This window comes from Mustelus asterias, unplaced genomic scaffold (genome assembly GCF_964213995.1).
Source record: "Mustelus asterias unplaced genomic scaffold, sMusAst1.hap1.1 HAP1_SCAFFOLD_346, whole genome shotgun sequence".
Lineage (NCBI taxonomy): Eukaryota > Metazoa > Chordata > Chondrichthyes > Carcharhiniformes > Triakidae > Mustelus > Mustelus asterias.
The window spans coordinates 80,804-106,770 of NW_027590306.1; the positions used below are offsets into that span (position 1 = coordinate 80,804).

Genomic DNA, 25,967 nt, shown 5'->3' on the forward strand with positions numbered 1-25,967 from the left:
GATTGGGAAAGGCGCTATATCAATGCAATTGGTGCTTTTTGGTTGCACTTTTCACATTTACCCACCGTCTTCTCATGGGATCACTGATATGAAGAGCAGGCAACAGGCATGATGGACTGAATGGCCTCCTCATCATAGAATCCTACAGTGCAGAAAGAGGCCATTTGAGCCAGTACTGACAACAATCCCAGGCCCTATCCTTGTAACCCCATATACTTACCCTGCTAATCCCCTGACACTAAGGGTTAATTTAGCATGGCCATTCCACCTAACTGTACGTCTTTCAGACTGTGGGAGGAAACCAGAGCACCCAGAAGAAACCCACGGGGAGAATGTGCAGACTCCACGCAGACAATGACCTGAGGCCGGAATTGAACCCGGGCCCCTGGCGCAGTGAGACGGCAGTGCTATCCACTGTGCCACCCGTGCCACCATGTATGTAAAATTCTATGTTTCCTTGATCCCATTTCCTTTGTCCCTCTGTCCAGTTGGGTTAACATCCTTTCTGCCTCAACCACAAAACTTGAAAATAAATTTCACATGTTTACAACTCACAATTCTCCAGGACTTGTCTGGACCACAGGAACGGAATGAACATTCTGCTAATAAGAATAGTCTATTTGAAACTCCAGATTTAACGCCCATTCTTGGACCTAATTGCTAATTACCGCAATCTCAGCCCGTCCAGAGCCACTAAGCGGACAGCTCAAGTCCAGATGAGATTCTGTTTCCATGGAGCAGAACATGTGTCTCCTCGAGCCCACTTCCACTGGAGGTGTGGGGAACTCTGGCTGGCACAAAGAACAAAGAATAATACAGCACAGGAACAGGCCCTTCGGCCCTCCAAGCCCGCGCCGCTCCCTGGTCCAAACTAGACCATTCTTTTGTATCCCTCCATTCACACTCCGTTCATATGGCTGTCTAGATAAGTCTTAAACGTTCCCAGTGTGTCCGCCTCCACCACCTTGCCTGGCAGCGCATTCCAGGCCCCCACCACCCTCTGTGTAAAATATGTCCGTCTGATATCTGTGGCATGAGGCACCATTTTGCAGGACAGCTCAGACTGAGGTTCAAAACGCACAAGTCCTTGGATGCATTGTTTTGAGGTCCTGGTGGAATAGAAATATTGTGGTTACAAATTGTGGTGAACCATCGTTGGTTCCCATTGGATACTGCTGAGCCGGGGCTGGCCAGGACTACAAGGATGTACATATGTTACTGTTGGATTGTGCTATTGTTGCTGTTGGGTTAGGGTGGGGTTGTTACACCTTTGTATTGTAGTGTTGTGGCACATCCCAGTCGGGCTCCGCCTCCTGGGAGAGGTATAAGAGTCCCTGCTCTGGCCGGGACCCCTTCAGTCTGGGATAGTGTATATAAGTTCTGGTAGCTTCATTAACAGTAAATAAAAGCCTTTCATTTACTGAGCTTCAAGCCTCGTGTCTGAATAGCGCATCAATTTTATTTACTGTCGTTAAACTCTCGTCGAAAAAAAAAGAGAGAGTATGGAGCAAATTCTCAAGCCGGAACGCCTTACGCTAGATCCACGTGCGGTGGGCGCTTCTAACACCTTCGACCACTGGCTGAAGTGTTTCGAAGACTACCTGGCAGCCTCCGCAGCGGTCACCATAGATGATGACAGACTCCGGGTCCTCCATGCGAGGGTAAGCGACACTGTCTACCTCGCGATCCGTGCGGCCACTAATTACCCCAAGGCCCTCGAGCTTCTAAAGAAGCGCTATACCAAACCACCTAACGAGATACACGCTCGTTACCTCCTAGCCACTCGACGACGGCAGTCTGGCGAAACGATGGAGGACTATGCCAATGAGCTCCTACAGCTAGCCAGGGGCTGTGACTGCAAAGCTGTGTCGGCTGAGCAGAGCATGTACGACCTCACCCGAGATGCGTTTGTGGCCGGGGTCGGATCGTCGTACATTCGACTTAAACTGTTGGAGAAGGGTAACCTTAATCTTACCCAGGCCATCGAGTTAGCAGAGATGCTCGAGTCGGCTTCAAAGAGCTTAGTTTTATATCCGGAGGACCACGTGGAGACAACGTGGCAGGAGCAGTCGCAAATCCCTCCTCGTCCCTCGGGTTCGAAATGCTGTGTAATGGCGTGCTCCCATTCGGGCCAGACGACGGCTGCAGCCCCGTGCGGCCCGCGGTGCTACTTCTGTGGAGGAGCGAAGCATATCCGGCAAAAGTGTCCCGCTAAAGCTGTATTGTGTACCGCATGCGGTAAAAAAGGGCATTATGCAAAAGTGTGCCAATCTAAACCCAGGAACAGCAGTGCGGCCTGCGATTCTTCAGAGCTTGGGTCATCATCGTCGAAGTTGTCGCGGGGTTCGTCCACGTGCGAGACCAGGACGACGCCATTACGGTCGACGGAGTCGGAGTATGACCACCAGGGGTCGCTGAGTTTGGCGCCCTCACCCACGTGCGATTCATGGGGGCAGCCATGTTGGTCGACACTGACCACGAACGACCAGCAGGGGTCCTCCGCATCGATTTCAGCTGCCTGCAGTGGCGTTCATGAACCAACGGTGGCGTCGATCATCCTGGACCAGGCCAAGCCTCAGAGACTCGACCGTTCTATGATGAATATCCAGGTAAATAATCATGTGATTTATTGTCTGTTTGACAGCGGGAGCACTGAGAGCTTTATCCACCCAGACACTGTGAAGCGGTGTGGACTTCAGATTCAACCTGCCAAACAGACAATCTCTATGGCATCGAGGTCCCGGTCTGTTGCCGTGCTAGGGAGTTGCGTGGTAACCTTGAAAGTACAAGGCACAGTTTAGGAGCGCTTCAAGCTCCTTGTGTTGCCGTATCTTTGCGCGCCAATACTTCTCGGACTAAACTTCATGGTCCACTTGAGGAGTGTAATCCTACAGTACGGTGGGCCACTCCCTTCACTGGCAGTGGGAAAAGAGCAGCAGCCTCCAAATTGCCCAACGCGCCCCGCCTGTAGCCTCTCGACGCTGAAGATCACCACACCCTCCTTGTTTCAGAATCTTGTGCCAGGCTGCAAGCCCATCGCGACTAAAAGTAGGCGTGACAGCACTGAGGATCGGATCTTCATTAGATCTGAGGTTCAGCGGCTCCTCAAAGAAAGGATCATACAACCCAGTGTTAGTCCGTGGTGAGCACAGGTCGTGGTGGTCAAGAGCGGGAACAAACCCCGGATGGTCATTGACTACAGTCAGACCATTAACCGATATTCGCAGCTGGATGCGTATCCCCCTCCGCGCATATCTGATATGGTCAATCAGATTGCGCAGTACCGGGTGTTCTCCACCATAGACCTCAAGTCTGCCTACCACCAACTCCCCATTCGCCCAGAGGACCGACAATACACGGCTTTTGAGGCGGATGGTCGCTTGTATCATTTTCTCAGGGTTCCCTTTGGTGTCACCAATGGGGTCTCCATCTTCCAGCGTGCTATGGACCGAATGGTGGACCAGAACGGGCTGCGGGCTACCTTCCCGTACCTGTATAATGTGACCATCTGCGGCCATGACCAGCAGGACCATGACACAAACCTCCTGAACTTCTTACGCACTGCATCTCGCCTGAACTTGACCTACAACAGGGAGAAGTGTGTGTTTCGTACGCGCCGTTTAGCCATCCTAGGATACGTGGTGGAAAACGGGGTCATTGGCCCTGATCCAGACCGTATGCGCCCCCTTGCTGAACTTCCCTTACCTACTAGTGCAAAAGCACTGAGAAGATGCTTAGGCTTCTTCTCTTATTATGCGCAGTGGGTTCCCAATTACGCGGACAAAGCCCGTCCGCTCATTAAGTCCACGACTTTTCCCCTAACGCCAGAGGCCCGATTGGCCTTCGATAAATTGAAAGCCGACATCGCGAAAGCTACGATGCACGTGGTAGACGAGTCCATCCCCTTTCAGGTGGAAAGCGATGCATCTGATTTCGCCCTGGCCGCCACACTTAACCAGGCGGGCAGGCCCGTCGCATTTTTTTCCCGCACCCTCCAAGGCCCCGAAATTCGGCATTCAGCGGTGGAAAAGGAGGCCCAGGCCATTGTGGAGGCCGTCAGACACTGGTGCCATTACTTGGCGGGAAAACGGTTCACCCTGATCACGGACCAGCGGTCCGTGGCGTTCATGTTTAACAACACGCAGAGGAGCACGATCAAAAATGACAAGATCTTGCGGTGGAGAATTGAACTCTCCACCTATAACTACGATATCATGTATCGTCCAGGGAAACTCAATGAGCTCTCGGATGCCCTCTCGCGTGGAACATGCGCTAGTATTCAGGAGGACCGTTTGCACGCCCTCCATAATGATCTGTGCCATCCTGGGGTCACTCGGCTCTACCACTTTGTAAAAGCCCGCAACCTGCCTTACTCAGTGGAGGACGTCAGGTCGGTAACAAGGAGCTGTCGGATTTGCGCGGAATGCAAACCGCACTTTTACCGACCTGACCGGGCACATTTAGTCAAGGCCACTCGTCCCTTCGAGAGGCTGAGTGTTGATTTTAAGGGCCCCCTTCCCTCAACAGATCGGAACGTGTACTTTCTCAATATCATCGATGAGTACTCTCGGTTCCCTTTTGTTGTTCCCTGCTCGGATACATCCGCTGCCACGGTGATCAAGGCATTCCGTGATCTTTTTACCCTGTTCGGGTACCCCAGCTACATCCATAGCGACAGGGGCTCGTCGTTCATGAGCGATGACTTGAGCCAATTCCTGCTCTCATACAGGATTGCCTCTAGTAGGACCACGAGTTACAACCCTAGGGGTAACGGACAGGTGGAACGTGAGAATGCTACAGTCTGGAAGGCTGTCTTACTGGCGTTGAAGTCAAAAGGTCCTCCAGTCTCCCGTTGGCAAGAGGTGCTCCCTGATGCGCTCCATTCTATTCGCTCCCTCCTGTGTACGGCAACCAATGCTACTCCCCACGAGAGGATGTTCTCATTCCCTCGGAAGTCTTCCTCGGGGACCTCATTACCGTCTTGGTTGACGTACTCAGGACCCGTCCTCCTGCGGCGACATATAAGGGCCCGCAAGTCTGACCCGTTGGTCGAACAGGTCCATCTCCTCCACGCCAACCCTCAGTATGCCTATGTGGCATACCCTGACGGGCGAGAGGACACGGTCTCGATCCGAGACCTGGCGCCAGCAGGGGACGTAGCAACCCCTGTCGCTCCCATACCCCCAGTAACAAACCCATTATCTCTTATTTCTTCCCCGGACACGGCGCGGGCAGCATCGGGACCATTGCTTAACCATTTTACTCCCATGTACAGCTTGCCTGAGCCCAGAAGATGGTCGCCACCGCAGGGCGTGTCAGGATCCCCTGGACTACCGTCACCTCAGGGTCAACCGGCCTGTGAGTCCGTGGAAGAACAGCTGGACGCCGTTTTGGGGAGAACGCCACCGCAAGTGCCTACTCCGGTGTCACCGCCGGTATTGAGGAGGTCACAACAACGGTGCGGTCCCCCTGACCGTCTGAACTTATGGACTGCTGACATTTTATTCTGGGTTTTTTGTACCCCGCCGGCCTTTGTTTTCAAAGGAGGGGTGAATGTGGTGAACCATCGTTGGTTCCCACTGGATAGTGCTGAGCCAGGGGCTGGCCAGGACTACAAGGATGTACATATGTTACTGTTGGATTGTGCTATTGTTGCTGTTGGGTTAGGGTGGGGTTGTTACACCTTTGTATTGTAGTGTTGTGGCACATCCCAGTCGGGCTCTGCCTCCTGGGAGAGGTATAAGAGTCCCTGCTCTGGCCGGGACCCCTTCAGTCTGGGATAGTGTATATAAGTTCTGGTAGTTTCATTAACAGTAAATAAAAGCCTTTCATTTACTGAGCTTCAAGCCTCGTGTCTGAATAGCACATCACAAATGCAGGTCAGATGCTGGGAACTCTGCGGGGAGTAACTCACCTTCTGACTCCCCCAATATCTGTCCACCATCTACAGGGCACAAGTCAGGAGTGTAATGGAATACTCCCCACTTGCCCGGATGAGTGCGGCTCCAACTTCACGCAAGAAACTCGACACCATCCAGGACAAAGCGGTCCACTTGATTGGCATCACATCTACCACCTTCAACACTCTCACTCTCCTCCACCGAGTGGCAGCCGTGTGTACCATCTGTAAGATGCTCTGCAGCAACTCACCTAAGGCTCCTTCAACAGGATAAAGTAGACGTGGAGCGGATGCTTCTGCTGGTGGGGCATTCGAGGACGAGAGATCATAGTCTTAGGATAAGGGGAAGCAAATTTAAAACAGAGTTGAGGAGAAACTACTTCTCCCAAAGGCTTGTGAAACTCTGGAATTCGCTGCCCCAAAGTGCAGCGGATGCTGGAACAGTGAGTAAAATTAAGGAGGAGTTAGACTGATTTTTTAATTGGTAATGGGTTGAAAGGTTATGGGGAGAAGGCAGGAAAATGGGGATGAGGAGCATATCAGCCATGATTGAATGGCGGAGCAGACCCGATGGGCCAAATGGCCTAATTCTGCTCCTATATCTTATCAACTTATGAACAGCACCTTCCAAACCCATGACTTCTACCATCTAGAAGGAAAAAGGCAGCACATATCTTGGAACTCCGCCACCTGCAAGTTCCTCTCCAAGCCACTCACCATCCTGACTTGGAAATATATCGGCCGTTTCTTCACTGTCACTGGGTCAAAATCCTGGAAGTCCCTCCCTAACAGCACTGTGGGTGTGCCTACACCACAGGGACTGCAGCGGTTCAAGATGGCGGCTCACCACCTACTTTCTCGAGGGCAATATGAGATGGTCTAGCCAGCAACGCCCACATCCTATAAAAGAAAAATTAAAAAGCCAAGAGGAGGAGAGTTCTAACCCCAGGATCCTTAAATTTGAAAGTGTAAGAGCAGGTTTCTGAGGCCTCTGTCCCTAATAGGTCATCATCCTGTATCTATGTAAAAAGAACATGGGCCATTTCCTGTTTTTTATTCATTTGTGGGACACGGGCGTCGCTGGCTGGCCAGCATTTATTGCCCATCCCTAGTTGCCCTTGGAGGGCAGTTGAGAGTCAACCACATTGCTGTGGATCTGGAGTCACATGTAGGCCAGACCAGGTAAGGAAGGCAAATTTCCTTCCCTAAAGGACATTAGTGAACCAGATGGGTTTTTCTGACAATCGACCATGGTTCATGGTCATCAGTGGATTCTTAATTCCAGATTTTTTAAAAATTGAATTCAAATTCCACCGTCTGCTGTGGCGCCATTCGAACCCGGGTCCCCGGAACATTAGCTGAGTTTCTGGGTTAATAGTCTAGCGATAATACCACTGGGCCATCGCCTCCCCTGGTGTGTTTAATAGATTGATGTTCGAATCTGACTCTCTCTGTCTGGGCTCAGGTGCTAAGCGAGTACTGGAGTTGGACCAGTATGAGGGGGAGAAGGGGAACAAGTCCTTCAAGAAGAACATAGGCCACAGTACCGATGACTCGTTGAGCGATGCTCTCTGGGTCTGCTCCAATCTCTTCAGTGACGTCACGCTGAAACTGAGCCACAAGCGCATCATGCTGTTCACCAACAATGACAACCCACATGCTAAAGACAGCTCCAAAGCACGACTGACCAGAACAAAGGCCAATGACCTGCGAGAGACAGGTCGGCAAACCACTGTTACCATCAAGCCTTTGTCAGCGACTGGTTCAAAGATGTTGAATCACAAAGTCCTCACTTAAGATTGCAGTTGCATTGCCGTGAAGTGCAACTTTATGTGAAACAACTTTAAACAAATCAGGTTTTCCCATTAAAACCAATGTGAAAGCTGTCTTTAGAGTCTGTAGGACATTTCTCAACATGATAACCTGCGAGTGAAAATATTTAACGTTGCTGAATTACTATAGCGGTCGATGGAACAACTTTTGAAATGAAATCAATTTAAAGATATAAATATACTTTGCTCCGGTTTTCTGCCCATCATGCTTGCCGAATCTCCCACGTGCCACACATTCCACTCGCTGACCCTCCCTGTCGTTGCCCCTTCAGCTCCCCGCCTCTTCCACTCCCTCACCTTTCCTCTTGCTACCAGCCCTCTGGCTTATGGCTGCCGCCCCCCCCCCCCCCGATCCTTGACCCTCTGGGTCACTGCAGACCCTCTTCCTCAGCTTGTCACCTGAGAGCAGAGATTTCAGAGGGTTATCGGACTGGGGTGCAGGTCGCAGAGACGGGGAGGGCTGAGGCAATGGATGGATTTGACAAGATTGAAAATAGTGCTTCGCACAAAATTGGAGCGTAAGTAGGCCATTCGGCCCCTCCCGCCTGCTGTGCCGTTCAATGAGATCATGCCTTGTACGTTTGTGTTTCAAATTCCACATTCCTATCTACCCACAATAATCTTTGATTCCCTCGCCAAACAAGAATCTCTCTACCCCTGCCTTAAAGATATTCAGTGACCCCCCATTGCCTTCTGAGACAGAGGCCGGAATTTTACCGGCACGCCTGCCCTGATTCCAGGGATGGGTGAGGCTCGGAGAACGGCATTCTCCGTTAGTCTCGGGCGGGATCGTACGAACCTCGAGCGGACGTGCCAGTAAATTCCGGCCAGAGAGTTCCAAAGTCATGCAACCCTCTGAAAGAAAACAATTCTCTCCATCTCTGTCCTAAAAGGGCGACCACTAATTTTAAAACTGTGCCCGCTCGTTCTGGACTCTCCCACAAGAAGAAACATCCTTTCCATGCCCACCTTGTCCAGACCGTTCAGGATCTTAGTTACTTCAATCAAGTCACCCCTCACCCTTCTAAACTTCAGTGGAAACAAGCCCAGTCTGCCCAACCTTTCCCCATAAGATAACCCGCTCGTTCCAGCTATCGATCCAGCAAACCCCCTCTGAAACGTCTCCAACTCATTTACACACTTCCTTAAAATCCCATGGAATCCCTACAGTGCAGAAGGAGGCCATCGAGTCTGCACCAACCACAATCCCACACAGGCCCTATTCCTGTAACCCCACATATTTACCCTGCTAATGCGCCTGACATTAGGGACAATTTAGCATAGCCAATCAACCGAACCTGCACGTCTTTGGAGTGTGGGAGGAAACCGGAGCACCCGGAGGAAACCCACGCAGACACGGGGAGAATGTGCAAACTCCACAGACAGTGACCCAAAGCTGGAATGGAACCCGGGGGTTTGTGGCGCTGTGAGGTAGCAGTGCTAACCGCTGTGCCACCATACCTTCAATAAGACAAAAACTGCACACAGTATTTGAGATGCGGTCTCACCAATGCCCTGTGTAACTGAAGCATACTATCCTTACTTTTCTGTTCAATTCCTTTTGTAATAAGGAATAACATTCTATTAGCCTTCTCATTTCCATGCTGTACCTGCATACTAACTTTTCGTGATTCAAGCACAGGAACACCTAGATCCCTCTGCACCTCGGCATTCTGCAATTATTCTCCATTTAAGTAATGCTGATTTTTTTATTCTTCCTGCTAAAGTGAACAACTTCACATTTTCCCACATTATACTCCATCTGCCAGATTTTTGCCCACTCAACCTATCTGTATTCATCTGCAAACTCACGTCCCCTTCACAACATACTTTCCTATCTATCATTGTACTGTCTGCAAATGTATCTCCCATGCCTTTGCTTCCCTCATCTAAGCCATTGATGTAAAAGGTTGAGGCCCCAGCACAGACCTCTACAAGACTCTGCTCATGACCTCCTGCCCTGCCAATCAGACAAAGACCCATTTATACATACTCTCTGTTTTCTGCCAGCCAGCCAGTCTTCGATCTAGGCTCAAATGTTACCCCGTACATCGTGAGCTTTTATTTTTCACAATAATCTTTGATGCTTATCAAATGCTTATGAGAGGCATGGACGGAGTGGATAGTCAGATGCTCTTTTCTAGGGTAGGAAAGTCAGGTACTAGGAGACATAGGTTTAAGGTGCGTGGGGGAAAAGTTTAGAGGAGATGTGCCGAGGCAATTTTTTTACACAGAAGGTGATGAATGTCTGGAACGCGCTGCCCGGGGAGGTGGTGGGAGCGGGTACGATTGCGGCATTTAAGGGGCAACTAGACGAATACATGACTAGGATGGGAATGGAAGGATACGGGCTCCGTAAGTGCATATGGTTTTAGTTTAGACAGGCATCATGATCGGCGCAAGCTTGGAGGGCCGAAGAGCCTGTTCCTGTGCTGTACTTTTCTTTGTTCTTCTTGCTTTGCTTTCTGGAAATTGAAGTACAGCACATCTACAGGTTCCCCTTTATCCACAGTATATGGTACTCCTTCAAAGAATGCCATTAAGTTGGTTAAACATAATTTCCCTTTCACAAAATCATGCTGACTTTTCCCAATTACCTTGGGATTTTATAAGTGTCCAGCTATAGCCTCCTTCATAGAATCATAGAAACCCTACAACACAAAAAGAAGCCATTCGGCCCATCGAGTCTGCACCGACCACAATCCCACCCAGGCCCTACCCCCACATCCCTACATATTTACCCACTAATCCCTCTAACCTACGCATCTCAGGACACTAAGGGCAATTTTAGCATGGCCAATCAACCTAACCCGCGCATCTTTGGACTTAACAATCAATTCTAACAATTTTCCCACGGCAGATGTCAAGCTAACTGGCCTATAATTTCCTGTTTTTGGCCTCCCTCCCTTCTTGAATAGAGGGGTTATATTTGCCACTTTCCAATTTGATGGAAACTTTCCAGAATCTAGAGAATTTTGCAAAATTAACACCAATTTATCTACCACCTCATTTGTTCAAGACCCTAGGATGAAGTCTATCAGGACCCGGAGACTTGCCAGCCTTAGCTCCATCAGTTTGCTCAAACCACTTCTCTAATGATTGTAATTTCACCAAGTTCCTCTCCCCTTTCCACCTCCAGATTTACAGATATTTCTGGAATGTTTATGTATCCTCTCCAGCGAAGACGAAATCCAAATATGTGTTCATTTTGTTGGCCATCTTCCTATTATCTACTATTGTCTACCCATTGGGCGACGTGGTGGCACAGTGGTTAGCACTGCTGCCTCACAGCACCAGAGACCCGGTTTGATTCCCGGCTTGGGTGACAGCCTGTGTGGAGTTTGCACGTTCTCCTCGTGTCTGCGTGCGTTTCCTTCGGGTGCTCCGGTTTCCTCCCACAGTCCAAAGATGTGCAGGTTAGATGGATTGGCCATGCTAAATTGCCCCTTAGTGTCCAAAAATGTGTAGAATCATAGAATCCCTATAGTGCAGGAGGAGACCATTCGGCCCATTGAGTCTTCACTGACAATCCCACCCAGGCCCTATCCCCATAACCTTATGTATTTACCCAGCTAATTCTCCTGATACTGTAGGTTAGGTGGATTAGCCATGGTCAATGCATGGGGTTACAGGGATAAATCGATTGGGTGGATCTGAGTAAGATGTTTTTTCGGAGAGCTGGTGCAGACTCAATGGGCTGAATGGTCTCCTTATGCACTGTAGGGATTCTATGGTTCATTCTCACTCTCTAGAGGGCCCACTTAACTTGCTATTTTCCTGTTTAAACACCTGTAGAAACACATGCTATAAGTTTTCACATTTCTAGCCATCTTCCTCTCATACTCTAATTTCTTTCTCCTGATTAACCTTTGGTCATTCTCTGCTGTTCTTCACATTCTAACCAATGATCTGGCCTGCAGTCAGATGCTTAAGTTTGACAGTTTCCTTAACTTCTTTAGTTAACCACAGAAGTGGGTCCTCCCCCTCCAAATCTTTTTAATAGTAGAAATTTGCTTATTCAGAATATTCTGAAATAGCCCCTTAAATGTCTGCCACTGCTTGTCTATTGATCTGTCCCCTAGCCTAATCTCCCAGTTCACTTAGCTAGCACAACTTTCATGCCCACATAGTTGCCTTTATTTAAGTTTAAAATACTAGCCTTAGGCCCACTCTTCTCCCTTTCAAACTATTCAGTCGTGTTGAAGCAGGGTTAGACAGTGTAGTGGCCAGACCAGTGTTGTACTGTGCATTGGAGCTTCATCGAACAATCCCTTCACTGCTTCCACTGTCCTGATTGTCACCTGAAGCGTGGTTCTGTAGGGATGGCCAGAAGGCTGTTTCCCAACATGGGTTGGTGTCCTGCCAGCCAGCATCTAAAGGGAAAGGGTAACTAAAGGGAAGGGTAAGACCTGCAGTCCACGCCAGCCTGCCCTGTGACGTGATGGTACGAAGACCGGAACTAAACACTTCTTCCTCTCTTTCCTCATTCTATCCCTCCACTCCCCGCTTCCCCCACAGTCACCGACATAGTCTGCTAATCAAGGCAAATAAACAGGCCCAAAGTCAAACCCGTCAGGCAACCAAAACCAGCCTAGGAGATCACAGATCAAATCTGATTTTCTGTACTTCACAATATTTACCCTCGTCAAGAACTGGGTCCAGCTCCAACTTAAAGAATCTGAGAAACGTTGCAGGGAAAATTGCCGATCATTTTTGTCAAAAGACTGGGCGGAATTTTCCCGTCCCGCCCACCACGGGAATCGTAGCGAGCGGGACATGGACCCTTGGGGGTGAGCGTGGCTGGAAAATCCCGCCCATCATCTCGCGAGCAATAATAACAGAAGCTTTGCCTTTTGCTGCTATGCTGTGAATGTCGTGTCTTTGTCTCTGCCCTTGTCTGTGTACAGGGATCATCCTTGACCTGATGCATCTGAAGAAGCCTGGTGGGTTTGACATGTCTCTCTTTTACTGCGACATTGTCAGTGTATCAGAGGATGGGGATGCAGCTGTGCAAGGCGAGGGGTCAGCCAGGTTGGACGATCTGCTTCGGAAAGTGTGGGCCAAGGACTACAAGAAGAGGACCGTCACCAGGTCAGCAGTCACTCAGAGTAGCACCGTGTCTCCTGGGTCCTCGGAGAGCTTCTAATGTACTCCCTGCGGACCTTGGCAGACAGAACGTCCGTGTTCATGCACACAATCTGCTCAAATGTACGGACGATCTTCATAGATTAGGCACTCAGGGCATGTTTCCACTCGCAGGGAAGAGCGAAACCAGAAACTGTCAACACCAGGTAGTGACCAGGCCAGGAATGCAGGAGAAATTTCTTTACCCAGAGAGTGATGGGAATGTGGAACTTGGCTACCACAGGGTTGTAATGAATGGTGTAGCTGCATTTAGGGAGAAGCTGAATGAGCATGAGAGAGAAAATCATTGGCCGGTTACGCTGATAACGCTAAAAGGGAGAGGGGAGGGAGAAAGTTCATGGGAAGCGGAAATACTGGCATGCAGCTGTTGGGCTGAATGGCCTGTTTCTCTGCTGCGTCTCTTATGTTGAAACATCATAAAGTGCATCATAGAAATCATAGAAACCCTACAGTGCAGAAGGAGGCCATTCGGCCCATCGAGTCTGCACCGACCACAATCCCACCCAGGCCCTACCCCTACATATTTACCCGCTAATCCCTCTAACCTACGCATCTCAGGACTCTAAGGGGCAATTTTTAACCTGGCCAATCAACCTAACCCGCACATCTTTGGACTGTGGGAGGAAACCGGAGCACCCGGAGGAAACCCACGCAGACACGAGGAGAACGTGCAAACTCCACACAGACAGTGACCCGAGCCGGGAATCGAACCCAGGACCCTGGAGCTGTGAAGCAGCAGTGCTAACCACTGTGCTACCGTGCATCATGTTACTTTGACAGGAATCGGCCATACAAAGAATATAGTACAGCACAGGAACAGGCCCTTCAGCCCTCCAAGCCTGCGTCGACACAGGACGCCTTTCTAAACTGAAGACCTGTCGTCTCTACATAGCAAATTCCTCCATTCCCAGCCTTTTCATGTATCTATCCAGATGCCTCTTAAATGTTGCTATTGTGTCTGCTTCTACCACCTCCTCTGGCAGCGCGTCTCAGGCACTTACCACCCTCTGTGTAAAAAAACCTGCCTCTCACATCTCCTTTAAACTTTCCCCCTTTTTGCCTTAAACCTCTGTCCCCTAGTAATTGGCATTTCTACCCTGGGAAAAAGACTCTGACTATCCATTCTATCCACGCCTCTCATAATCTTGTAGACTTCTCTCAGGTCGCCCCTCAGCCTCTGACGTTCAAATGAAAACAAATCAAGTTTGTCCAATCTCTTCTCATAGCTAATACCCTCCAAACCAGGTAACATCCTGGTAAACTTTTAATGTGGCGACCAGAACTGTATGCAATATTCCAAACATGCCCTAACTAAAGCTCGAGACAGCTGCAACTTGACCTGCCAAATTTTGCACCCTATGGCCCAACCGATGAAGGCAAGCATGCCATACGCCATCTTGACCACCTTATCCACTTGTGTTGCCACTTTCAGGGAACTGTGGACCTGTACGCCCAGATCCCTCTGTATGTTAATGCTTCTAAGGGTCCTGCCATTTCCTGTGTATTTCCGTACTGCATTGGACCTTTCAAAATGCATCATCTTTGATTTGATTTGATTTATTATTGTCACATGTATTGGTATACAGTGAAAAGTATTGTTTCTTGCGCACTATACCGACAACGCATACCATTCATAGAGAAGGAAAGGAGAGAGTGAAAAATGTTTCAGCCATAGCTAGGATGTAGAGAAATATCAACTTAATGCAAGGTAGGTCCATTCAAAAGTCTGATGGCAGCAGGGAAGAAGCTGTTCTCGAGTCAGTTGGTACGTGACCGTATCTTTTGGTGGAAGAGAGAATGTCCGGGCTGTGTGGGGTCCTTAATTATGCTGGCTGCTTTGCTGAGGCAGCGGGAAGTGTAGACAGAGTCAATGGATGGGAGACTGGTTTACGTGATGGATTGGGCTACATTCACAACCTTTTGTAGTTTATTGCGGTCTTGGGCAGAGCAGGAGCCATACCAAGCTGTGATACAACCAGAAAGAATGCTTTCTATGGTGCATCTGTAGAAGTTGGTGAGAGTCATAGTGGACATGCCAAATTTCCTTAGTCTTCTGAGAAAACAGAGGCGCATTTGTCTGGATTAAATTCCATCTGCCATTTCTCCGCCCAAGTCTATCCAGTCTATCGATATCCTGCTGCATCCTCTGACAATCCTCCTCACAAACATTGGTAAACATAGCAACTATTTTCCACACACACTTGAACAGTGAGATAATGACCAGATCTGTTTTTTGGAGGTTAATTTGACAGGACAGAGCTTCCCTGCTCTCCAAAGTAAAGTTTATTTATTAGTCACAAGTAAGGCTGACATTCACACTGCAATGAAGTTACTGTGAAATTCCCCTATTTGCCACAGTCCGGCGCCTGTTCGGGTCAATGCACCCTAACCAGCACATCTTTCAGAATGTGGGAGGAAACTGGAGCACCCGGAGGAAACCCACGCAGACACGGGGAGAATGTGTAAACACCACACAGTGACCCGAGCCGGGAATCGAACCCGGGTCCCTGGCGCTGTGAAGCAGCAGTGCTAACCACTGTGCCACCGTGCCATCCTCCATGTGGTGCTGTGGGATCTTTTACATCCAACTGACCAAGTCGTCAGGACCTTGGCTTAAACCCCACCGCCCCCCATCCCTAAACTGCCGCCTTCTTCAACCGCTTAATGTGCATCAGAATGTCTTTGAGTTTCAGCCCCTGTTAAACTCTCTGTTCCGGTGCCGCTTGTATTTGATGTCCTGTTTTTTTTGTGTTTTGTTTTGGCCAGGCTGAACCTGAAGCTGGGAGAAGGCGTGGAACTTTCAGTCGGAGTTTACAATCTCGTGCGGAGTGCCAGGAAACCCAGTGCCATCCGCCTGTACCGAGAAAGCAACAAGCCCGTCAAAACCAAAACCCGCTGGTTTAACGGGGAGACGGGCAGTCTGCTCCTGCCCAGCGACACCAAGAAGGCCCAGGTAAAGGACGGTGAACCTATACCGTGCTGAATTAAAACGTCAACTCCTGCCTGACCAAAGGCAAAACACTGCGGATGCTGGTAATCTGAAATACAAACAGAAAATGCTGTTTCTTAATTCATGAACGAGATGTGAGTTATTGTGCATCCCTAATTGCCCTCGAGAAGGCGATGATGGGGCGTTTTCTAAAACTGCTGCACTCTGCGATGTGAAGGCACATCCACAGTGCAGTTTCATCATGACTTTTGACACAACTGAGTGGCTTTCTAAGTCAATCAGAGGGTAGTTGAGAGTCAGCCATGCGGTTCTGGATCCTCAGACAGGCCAGACCGGGTAAGGACGGCAGATTTCCTTCTCTAAAGAGCATTAATGAACCAGATGGGTTTTTACAACAATCGGGTAATTTCATGATCACAGACTAATTTCCCCTTTATTATACAGCTCTGGCGAAGGGTCATCCAGACTCGAAACATTGGCTCTTTTCTCTATTCACAGATGCTGCCAAACCTGCTGAGATTTTCCAGCATCTTCTCTTTTTCTCCCCCAGTTGCTGTGGTGTGGTTTGAACTCGTGCCTCTAGATCGACGGCACGGTGGCACAGTAGGTTAGCACTGCTGACTCACAGCGCCAGGGACCCGGGTTCGATTCCTGGTTTGGGTCACTGTCTATCTGGAGTTTCCACGTTCTCCCCGTGTCTGCGTGGGTTTCCTCCGGGTGCTCCGGTTTCCTGCCACAGTCCAAAGATGTGCGGTTTAGGTGGATTGGCCATGCTAAATTGCCCCTTTAGTATCAGGGGGACTAGCTCGGGTAGATGCATAGGTTTATGAGGACAGGGCCTGGGTGGGATTGTGGTCGGTGCAGACTTGATGGGCTGAACGGCCTCCTTCTGCACTGTAGGTATTCTAATGATTCTATCATTAGTCAAAACCTCTGAATTACTCATCCAGTAACAGAACTCCCCTGTTATTGTATCCCTTGTGCGTACTGTACAGAGAGAAACAAGAGTTAATGTTTTAGGTCGATGACTTTTCTTTACAACTAGCCCACGTTAGACATGCCACAGGGTTCAAACAGGTACAGAAGGAAGGTATGCATGGAGGGCTGGAAAGAGTGAAAGGGGAGGCAGCAGAGATTAAATAACAGAAGAGATAATGGTGCAAGGCAAAGATAGAATGGTAATGAGATGAGTAAATAAAGAGAAAAAGAACTTGTATTAATTAAAATAGCGCCTTCCACAACTTCAAGATGGCCCAAAGCACTTCACAGCCAATGAAGTACTTCTGAACTTTCCTGCAGACAAAAGGAATATGCCCAAGCCTTGCACCTGTTTTGAATTATCTGGCAGCTTGAGGAGCCGAGAGCTCCCCATTGCTTTCTCCATGGCAAGACCTCGGCCAATCAGAGTCGACTTGTCAACCAATCAACACCCTTTTCTCCTGTGGTATAAATTGTCACAATTGTTTGAAATTTGACCTTCTGGGGTTTGTCCTGATGAGTGCAAGACAAAAAACTTCGACAACCTGTCTCCTTGTTCAGCATTGGTTTCGAAGTTTAGCCACTGCTGTAATGTAGGAATCTTTCTACTTACATTTGACTCTCTCCATCCCTTTCTTCCACAAACTGATTCCCTCCCTGTAACTTGCTTTTTTATTTTAAAATAAGGATCAGTACGAGGTATCATTTTTATTTTCTGCTCTGTCTTTAACTGGTTACCTGTTTAAAGTTAAAAGTTTATTTATTAGTGTCACAAGTAAGGCTTACATTAACACTGCAGTGAAGTTACTGTGAAAATCCCCTAGTCGCCACACTCCGGCGCCTGTTCGGGTAACACTTAGGGAGAATTTAGCACGGCCAATGCACCCTAACCAGCACGTCATTCGGACTGTGCAAGGAAACAGGAACACCCGGAGGAAACCCACGCAGACACGGGGGAGAACGTGCTGACTCCACACAGACAGTGACCCAAGCCGGGAATCGAACTCGGGTCCCTGGCGCTGTGAAGCAGCAGTGCTAACCACTGTGTCACCCTGCCGCCCCGTTTCTGGGATACGCATCACCCTTCTTCCAATGTCCTGAATATTTTGTACCATCGTAATCCAGACAGCCAGTGGGAAGAGGCTTCCATCCCTTTGCTCTTTTTATACCGAGATTAACTTTCCATTTTTCAGTCAGACCTTCACTGGATTAGCTCTTTGAAGAAGAGGCATACGGACCCGAAATGTTAACTCTGCTTCTCTCTCCGTGCACCTGCTGAGCTTTTCCAGCATTCTCTGTTTTTATTTCAGATTTCCAGCGTCCATAGTATTTTGCTTTCGCTTCATTGAGTTTATCTGCTTGATGTGGTTACATGACCATCTATATTGATGGATTATTCCACAAAATATGTCCAGCCTAATGAACAGAGCGTGCTTGAGCCTCTGTGTTATTTAACAAAATAACACAGAGGCTGTGTTACTCATGACGGTGATCGCTCATATCACACAGTGTGACCTAATCCAGAAGAGGACCGTTAGGGCGGCACGGAGGTTAGCACTGGTGCCTCACAGCGCCAGGGACCCGGGTTTGATTCCCGGCTTGGGTCACTGTCTGTGTGGAGTCTGCACGTTCTCCCGGTGTCTGCGTGGGTTTCCTCCGGGTGCTCCGGTTTCCTCCCACACTCCAAAGATGTGCGGGTTAGGTTGATTGGCCATGATAAATTGCTCCTTAGTGTCAGGGGCACTATCAGGATAGATACATGGGACTACAGGGATAGGGGCTGGGTGGGATTGTGGTCGGTACAAACTCAATGGGCTGAATGGCCTCCTCCTGCACTGCAGGGATTCTATGATTGCCCATCCCTAGTTGCCCTTGAGAAGGTGGTGGTGAGCTTCCTTCTTGAAACGCGACAGTGCATGTGGTGTAGGTACACCCACTGTGCTGTTAGGGAGGGAGTTCAGGGATTTTGACCCAGCGACAGTGAAGGAACAGCCAATATATTTCCAAGTCAGGATAGTGAGTGGCTTGGAGGGGAACTTGTAGGTGATGGTGTTCCCAGGTATCTGCTGCCCTGGCCCCTCTAGTTGGAAGTAGTTCTGGGTTTGGAAGGAGCTATTGAAGGAACCTTGGTCAGTTCCTGCAGTGCATCTTATCGATGGTACACACGGCTGCCAATGTGTCCGTGGTGGAGGAAGTGAATGCTTGTAGGAGGAGTGCCAGTCAAGCGGTTGTTTTGTCCTGGATGGTGTCAAGCTTCATGAGTGTTGCTGGAGCTGCAAGTGGAGAGTACTCCATCACTCCTGACTTGTGCCTTGTAGATGGTGGACAGGCTTTGGGAGGGTCAGCGGGCGAGTACCTCGAAAGATGTTGCTCTTTCATATAATTTAAGCCTGTTCTTGTTCTTTTTGGTTCCCAGGTTTATGGACAGAGGCAGATTGTTCTGGAGAAAGAGGAAACCGAGGAATTGAAGAGATTTGATGGCCCAGGCTTGGTTCTCATTGGTTTCAAGCCATTGTCACTCCTAACGAAGCACCACCACATCAGATCCCCACAGTTCATTTACCCAGATGAGACGCTGATAACAGGTAACCCTCAGCCGCTGTTACTGCTGCCCTTTGGCCAAGTGGGCATGGCTCTACCCAGGGTATTTATAGAGCACAGGGTCCAAACTTCATCCCCCTTCTCCTCAGTTAGCTGATGGTTCACAAGACAGATTCATGCAGATAATGATGGGAAACCCTGCAGTGGCAGCGAGAAGTGTTAAAACGTTAGGAGCTAATGTTCCAGCATGAAGGAATCCTACTGGAGAGAGAGAGAGTGACATTTTATATATTTACAATGCAGCCGTAATATCGAGCAGATGCAAATATGTTATCGGATAGAATACCCCTCCTCTAGAATCCCCCTACCCTAGAATACCCTGTATAGAATATAATTACGCTAGAAAACCCTGCATAGAATATAACTATCCTAGAATACCCTGAAGAGTATCCCCTATCCTTGGGAGCTGTATCACTGATTGTTTGATGCTACCTGAGCATTATTATATCTTAAGAGATGAGAAGATGAATTTGAGCTCATTGTACCTGGTCCACTTCCTCTCATTACAGCATGCGGTTACATACTGAATGCGTTAATGTGTTCTCTCCACTGCTCTGGATCATAGATCACGCCAAAGATTTCTCACACTTTGAATCGAGGAGTCAGGTGCTGAATCCTATTACCCTGGTTAGAAACATAGAAAATAGGAGCAGGAGGAGGCCATTCAGCCCTTCGAGTCTGCTCCATCATTCATTATGATCATGGCTGATCATCCAACTCGATATTCTGTTCCCATCTTCCCCCCCATATCTTTTGATCCTCTTCGCCCCAACCAAGTGCTATATCTAACTGCTTCTTGAATACATTCAATATTTTGGCCTCAATTACTTTCTGTGGTAGCAAATTCCACATATTCACCACCCTCTGGGTGAAGACATTTTTCCTCATCTCTGTCCTAAATGGTTTAGCCTGTATTCTTAAATTGTGATCCCTGGTTCTGTACGCCGCCCCAACCCCCCGCCATTGGGGAACATCCTTCCTGCATCTACATTGTCTCGTCTTGTTAGAAATTCAAGTTTATTTATTTGTGTCACAATTACATTAACACTGCAATGAAGTTACTGTGAAAATCCCTGAGTTGCCACACTCTGGCGCCTGTTTGGGTACACCGAGGGAGAATTTAGCATGGCCAATGCACCTAACCAGCACGTCTTTCAGATTATGGGAGGAAACCGGAGCACCCGGAGGAAACCCACGTAGACACGGGTTTCTATGAGATTCCCCCCCCTCATTCTTCTGAACTCTGGTGAATATAATCCTAACCGACTCAATCTCACCTTGGGAGTCAGTCCCGCCATCCAAGGAATCAGCCTGGTAAACCTCCGCTCTACAGCAAGAACGTCCTTCCTCAGAAAAGGAGACAAAAGCTGCACACAATATTCCAGGTGTGGTCCCACCAAGGCCCCATATATATGCAACCAGACACCCCTGCCCCGTACTCAAATCCTCTCGCTATGAAGGCCAACATTCCATTTGCCTTTTTCACCGCCTGCTGCACCTGAATGCTTAACTTCAGCGACTGGTGCATGAGGACACCCAGGTCTCATTTCACATTCCTTTCTCCTAATTTATGGCCTTTCAGATAGTAATCTGCCTTCCGTTTTTGCTACCAAAGTGAATAATCTCACATTTCTCCAAATTATACTGCATCTGCTGTTCATTTGCCCACTCACTCAACTTGTCCACATCACACTGAAGCATCTCTCCATCTTCCTCACAGCTCACCCAGCTTTGTGTCATCTGCAGATTTGGAGATATTACATTTAGTTCCCTCGTCTAAATCATTAATTTATATGTAGTGAATAGCTGGGGCCCCAGCACTGATCCCAGCGGTACCCCACTAATCACTGCCTGCCATTTGGAAAAATACCTGTTTATTTCCTACTCTTTGTTTCCTGCCTGCCAACCAGTTTTCTATCCATCTCAATACACTACCCAATCCCATGCACTTTAATTTCACACACTGATCTCTTATGTGGGACCTTATCTGAAAGTCCAAATAAACCACATCCACTGGCTGCCCCTCATCAACTCTACTAGTTACATCCTTGAAGAATTCCAGTAGATTTGTCAAGCATGATTCCCCTCGTGTAAATCCATCTGACTCTGTCCTGTCCAGCCGCTGTTTACCAAGTGCTCTGCTATTAAATCCTCCCCCACTACCGACGTCAGGCTGACTGGTCTATAATTCCCTGTTCTCTCTCTGCCTCCCTTTTTAAATAGTGGGGTTACATTAGCTACCCTCCAATCCATAGGAACTGTCCCAAAGGCTATAGAACCTTGGAAGATGAATACCAATATACCCACTATTTCTCAGACCATTTCCTTAAGTACTCCGGGGTGTAGATTCTCGGGCCCTGGGGATTTATCAGCCTTCAATCTCAATTTCCCCAAACCATTTCTCTACTAATATTAATTTCCTTCAGTTCCTCCCTCTCCCTAGACCCTGTGTTCCCCAACTTTTCTGGTACGTTATTTGTGTCCTCCTTTGTGAAGACAGAACCAGAGTATGTATTTAGTTGGTCAGCCATTTCTTTGTTCCCCATTATAAATTCCCCTGTTTCTGACTGTAAAGGACCTAGTTTGTCGTTAACAATCTTTTTCACCTCACACACCTAATAGAAGTTGGATGGCACGGTAGCACAGTGGTTAACACTGCTGCTTCATAGCTCCAGGGGCCTGGATTCGATTCCCGGCTTGGGTCACTGTCTGTGTGGAGTCTGCACATTCTCCTCGTGTCTGCGTGGGTTTCCTCCGGGTGCTCCGGTTTCCTCCCACAGTCCAAAGATGTGCCGGTTAGGTTGATTGGCCATGCTAAAAATTGCCCCTTAGTGTCGTGAGATGTGTCGGTTAGAGGGATAAGTGGGTATATATGTAGGGATATGGGGGTAGGGCCTGGGTGGGATTGTGGTCGGTGCAGACTCGATGGGCCGAATGGCCTCTTTCTGTACTGTAGGATTCTATGTTTCTAAACTTTTACGGTCAATGTTTATGTTTCCCACGAGCTTACTCCCGTACTCCATTTTCCCCTTATTAATTAGTCCCTTTGCTGAATTATAAACTGTCCCAATCCTCAGGTCTACAGTTTTTCTGGATCATTTGTATGCCTCTCCCTTGGACCTTTAACTATCTCTAATTTCCCTTGTAAGCCTTGGTTTGGCCACCTTTCCAGTTTTATTTTTGTGCCAGACTGGATTAAATAATCATTCTTTGAATGTTTGCCGTTGCCGATCCACCATCGTCCCCTTAAATAACATTTCCCAATCTATCAAAGCCAACTTGTGCCTCATATTCATCGTAGTTTCCTTTATTAAGATTCAGGACCCTAGTCTCAAAATCAACTCCCTCACTGTCCACCTTGATGAAGAATTCTATCGTGTTATAGGGGATGAAGTAACAATTTGACTTTATCGTCGCCGCTTGCTAAGCAGCTCAGAGAGGTCAGCCCCCCTGGTCCTTTCCAGCAGCCTTTGGGCCAGCCCTGGTGCCAGGTGCTTATTGTTCTGAGCTGTGTTTATGTTTCACATTCCCAACAGGAAGCACCACTTTATTCAGCGCACTGCTCACCAAGTGCCTGGAGAAGGACGTGTATGCTGTTTGCCGCTACACTCCCCGGAGGAACACCCCACCCCGATTTGTGGCGTTGGTCCCACAGGAGGAGGCGCTGGATGATCAGAAAGTGCAGACCATCCCTCCAGGTCAGTGACACTGTCTCTCTCGGATCGCTCACTGACTGGGTGAGTACACTTGATTTGTCTCTCCTTTCTGACTGAGTTATGGTCACACCAGTGCCACAGAATCCCCGGCACCTTTTCTGCCTGACCACATATGATAATTATTCACACACTATTTGTCTATGGAGGGCATCGTAGCTGTTGCCTATCCTACCCCCACTCACCTTCCCCACACACACACCACATACCACACATATACACACCACACATATACACACCACACGTATACACACCACACGTATACACACCACACGTACGTACATCACACGTACACACATCACATGTACACACATCACATGTACACACACCACACGTACACACATCATGTACACACATCTCATGTACACACACCACACGTATACACACCACACGTACACACACCACACGTACACACATCACATGTACACACATCACATGTACACACACCACACGTACAGACACCACACGTACACACATCACATGTACACACATCACATGTTCACACACCACACGTACACACACCACACGTACACACATAGCACACATTTACACACATCTCAGATACACACACGCACCACATGTACACAGACACACCACACGTACACGCACGCACCACACGTATACACACGCACCACACGTACACGCACACACCACACATACGCGCGCACACCACACGTACGCGCGCACACCACACGTACGCGCGCACACCACATGTACGCGCGCGCACCACACGTACGTGCGCACACCACACGTACAAGCACGCACCACACGTACAAGCGCGCACCACATACGCGCACACCACACGTACGCGTGCACCACACGTACACACACACCACACGTACACGCACACACCACACGTACACGCACACACCACACGTACGCGTGCACCACACCTACACACACACACCACACGTACACGCACACAGCACATGTACACGCGCACCACACACACACGCACACACCACACGTACACACGCACCACACGTATACGCGCACCATACGTATGCACGCACCACACGTACATGCACGCACCACACGTACATGCACGCACCACACGTACACGCACGACCACACGTACGCACACGCACCACACATACACGCGCACCACACGTACGTGCACACCACACGTATGCGCGCACACCACACGTACAAGCGCGCACCACACGTACAAGCGCGCACCACACGTACAAGCGCACACCACACGTACAAGCGCACACCACACATGTGCGCACACCACACGTACGCGCGCACCACACGTGTGCGCACACCACACGTGCGCGCGCACACCACACATGCAAGCGCACCACACGTACACGCGCGCAACACACGTACGCGCACACCGCACGTACACACACATATATACACACAGTGGAGCCTGGCTGATTGTGTGCAGCTCCAATGCAGAGAGGAACTGAAACCAGATATTTGATTTGATTTATTATTGTCACGTTTATTAGTATACAGTAAAAAGTATTGTTTCTTGCGCGCTATACAGACAAAACATACCGTTCATAGAGAAGGAAAGGAGAGAGTGCAGAATGTAGTGTTACAGTCACAGCTCGGGGTGTAGGGAAAGATCAACGTAAGAGAAAGATAGCACCACAGCCTGGGCTTGGACTCAGATGAACTAACTTCAGATTTCTATAGTTCAGAGTTATAGCGGATACATGTTACAGTGGGTGGATGAAAATTGAAGATTACATAATAACTGCTGAGAGGAAATTGATCCAATCTATAAAGGGGAAAAGATTGCAGGGCTGGGGGAAAGAGAAGGCTCTTGAGACGCATTGGATAAGCTCTTTCAAAGAGCCAGTATAGCCATGATGGGCTGAATGGCTTCTATGCAGTGTCATTCAATGAATCATTTACCATCGCTGTAGTCCTGCATTACATTGGCAGTGCAGTGATTTTAGACGTGGGTCTTCACTTGTGGTTTCCTCCCTGGGAACAGTAACCTGACGATAGGCAGAGTTTTTTAAGCGATGTTGATTGAGGGATGAATACTGGCCGAGACACCAGGGAAAACTCCCCTGCTGCTCTTCAAAACAGGGTCGTTAACATCCATCTCCGAGGGATGTGGGGACCGCAGTTTTCTGTCACGTCTGAAAAGCATTAAAGTACGCGAAGAATCCAAACACCCCACGGAGCTGCAATCCCCACTCACACACGCACCCAGGGACCTGGGTCAATTTCCAGCTTGGGTCACTGTCTGTGCGGAGTCTGCACGTTCTCCCCGTGTCTGCGTGGGTTTCCTCCGGGTGCTCCGGTTTCCTCCCACAGTCTGAAAGACGTGCGGGTTAGGGTGGATTGGCCGTGCTAAATTCTCCCTCAGTGTACCCGAACAGGAGTGTGGCGACTAGGGGATTTTCACAGTAACTTCATTGCAGTGTTAATGTAAACCTACTTGTGACACTAATAAAATAAACTTTGAAACTTTAAACTTTAAAACTTTACTAGTCGTAGCTTTGACCTGATTTCTGCAAAAACGCGAATGTTCATCCCAGGTCATCCCATCAAACGCAACTCCTGAGTCGGGCAGAGTGGGCGTGTGAAATGCTCACCGATTCCTGGTACAAACAAAACAAAAAGTATTGTTTTCCCATCAGGATTCCACCTGATTTATTTGCCTTACGCCGACGATGTCAGGAAGATCGGCTTTACGGAGAAGCGAGTGGCCAGCGAGGATCAGATCGAGAAGATGAAATCAGTGGTGCAGAAGCTCCGGTTTAAATACAGGTCAGTCGGAGGTTCCAGCGATACTTTCTGCGCCTTTAGGGGATCACTGTCTGTGCGGAGAGTCTGCACGTTCTCCCCGTGTCTGCATGGGTTTCCTCCGGGTTCCTCCCACA

General features: G+C 48.9%; 1 protein-coding gene across 1 annotated transcript in view; it reads left to right on the forward strand.

Annotated features, from left to right (window-relative positions):
* The window catches only part of LOC144486456 (X-ray repair cross-complementing protein 5-like), a 34,883-nt gene that overhangs the window by 5,337 nt on the left and 3,579 nt on the right, over positions 1-25,967 (forward strand). Inside the window, exons 4-9 of the mRNA XM_078204487.1 lie at positions 7,365-7,619; positions 12,639-12,822; positions 15,643-15,829; positions 19,221-19,389; positions 22,942-23,103; positions 25,725-25,854. Coding sequence (XP_078060613.1) covers positions 7,365-7,619; positions 12,639-12,822; positions 15,643-15,829; positions 19,221-19,389; positions 22,942-23,103; positions 25,725-25,854 — 1,087 coding nt within the window. The remainder of the gene's footprint in view (positions 1-7,364; positions 7,620-12,638; positions 12,823-15,642; positions 15,830-19,220; positions 19,390-22,941; positions 23,104-25,724; positions 25,855-25,967) is intronic.